Source organism: Haplochromis burtoni, unplaced genomic scaffold (genome assembly GCF_018398535.1).
Source record: "Haplochromis burtoni strain Fernald_Lab_line unplaced genomic scaffold, NCSU_Asbu1 Contig_2555, whole genome shotgun sequence".
Classification (NCBI taxonomy): Eukaryota; Metazoa; Chordata; class Actinopteri; order Cichliformes; family Cichlidae; genus Haplochromis; species Haplochromis burtoni.
The window spans coordinates 7,921-9,128 of NW_024584916.1; the positions used below are offsets into that span (position 1 = coordinate 7,921).

Consider the following 1,208-nt stretch of genomic DNA (forward strand, 5'->3'; position numbering starts at 1 on the left):
AGGCTCCTCAAAAAGGTCTTGTTTGACACTTCCCACTCGATGTCCTTGGACCAGCCTCGCAAGTCCAGAGACTGCAGATGAGGAAAAATGTCTCTTGTAATGCTGAACTTTTTCACTGAATCCAAACTTAGGGTGAGTAGGTTTGAAGTATTTACATGGAGGTCATCGGACTGAAACGAAATAAAGTTGTTGTGAGTAATAACCAAATGTTGTAAAGTTGGAAGTTTAACAATATAATCAATATCTGAAATTTGATGCAGGTAATTATTGCTCAAATCTACTAAACGTAAGATGACCAGGGGCTGAAAGACCACAGGGGAAATAAATGAGATAATGTTGTCGTCCAGAGACAGTGTCTCTAATTTGGAAAGGCCCTGAAACATGTTTTTTGTCAGTGCTGTGAGTAAATTTTCACCCAAGTCGAGAACTTTTAACTCTACCACGTCTGCAAAAGTTCCATCATCAATTTGTAAAATCCAATTATTTTTAACATATAGAGCTTCAAGCTTAGATAAACCTCTTAAATACATCCTGGAAATATTTGAAAGGTCATTTGAGCTGAGATTGAGCGATACTGCATTACCAGGAATGTCATCTGGAATAGCAGTGAGGTGACGCTTTGCACATGTAACTGATACATTCTTTGAATTTTCAGAATACAGGATTGTGCAGTTTTTTAGAGAAAAAGCAAGTGAATGTTCACAATGAAACAAAAAAGACAGAAGTGAGATAAGCAGCAGAAGGACTCTTTCTGTAGCTAGCATGTTGATCTCAGTGGTGGTTTTCACTTTCTTTAGGGAGATGGAGGTGGGAGCATACTGTTGATCAATACACCTGAAGCAGACCAGAGAAGAAAGAAAATATAAGGTAGGTTTTGATCACATCACAGTGTCCACAACTTGGCATGAAATAATGTGACATCTGGTGCAGTCAGTGGTGAAAACTGTTGATAGTCTGAGAGTTTATCTACCTATCCATGGGTCAGTGGCTCAATCCAGCATGTATATCAAAATTGGGACCTGCAGGCCAGAGCCCACTCTTTACATATTTCAAAGAGACATGCATATCACTTAAGATTCTCCATATATTTTGTCCTGCACAGTCTTACTTGTGGTTAACAAGATAGATAACACAGAATGAAGTTTAAAGGAAAGGCAGGCAGCTGAACTACAGATGGGCAACTGAGTTGTCTTGTCCCAGCAAATCAC

The 1,208-nt window shown here is 39.1% G+C and overlaps 1 protein-coding gene across 1 annotated transcript in view; it reads right to left on the reverse strand.

Moving 5' to 3' along the window:
- The window catches only part of LOC102295688 (toll-like receptor 13), a gene marked incomplete at its 3' end in the record, with an annotated part of 4,144 nt that extends 2,942 nt beyond the window's left edge, over nucleotides 1–1,202 (reverse strand). Inside the window, exon 1 of the mRNA XM_042217678.1 lies at nucleotides 9–1,202. Coding sequence (XP_042073612.1) covers nucleotides 9–764 — 756 coding nt within the window. The remainder of the gene's footprint in view (nucleotides 1–8) is intronic.
- Nucleotides 1,203–1,208: the final 6 nt, after the last annotated feature.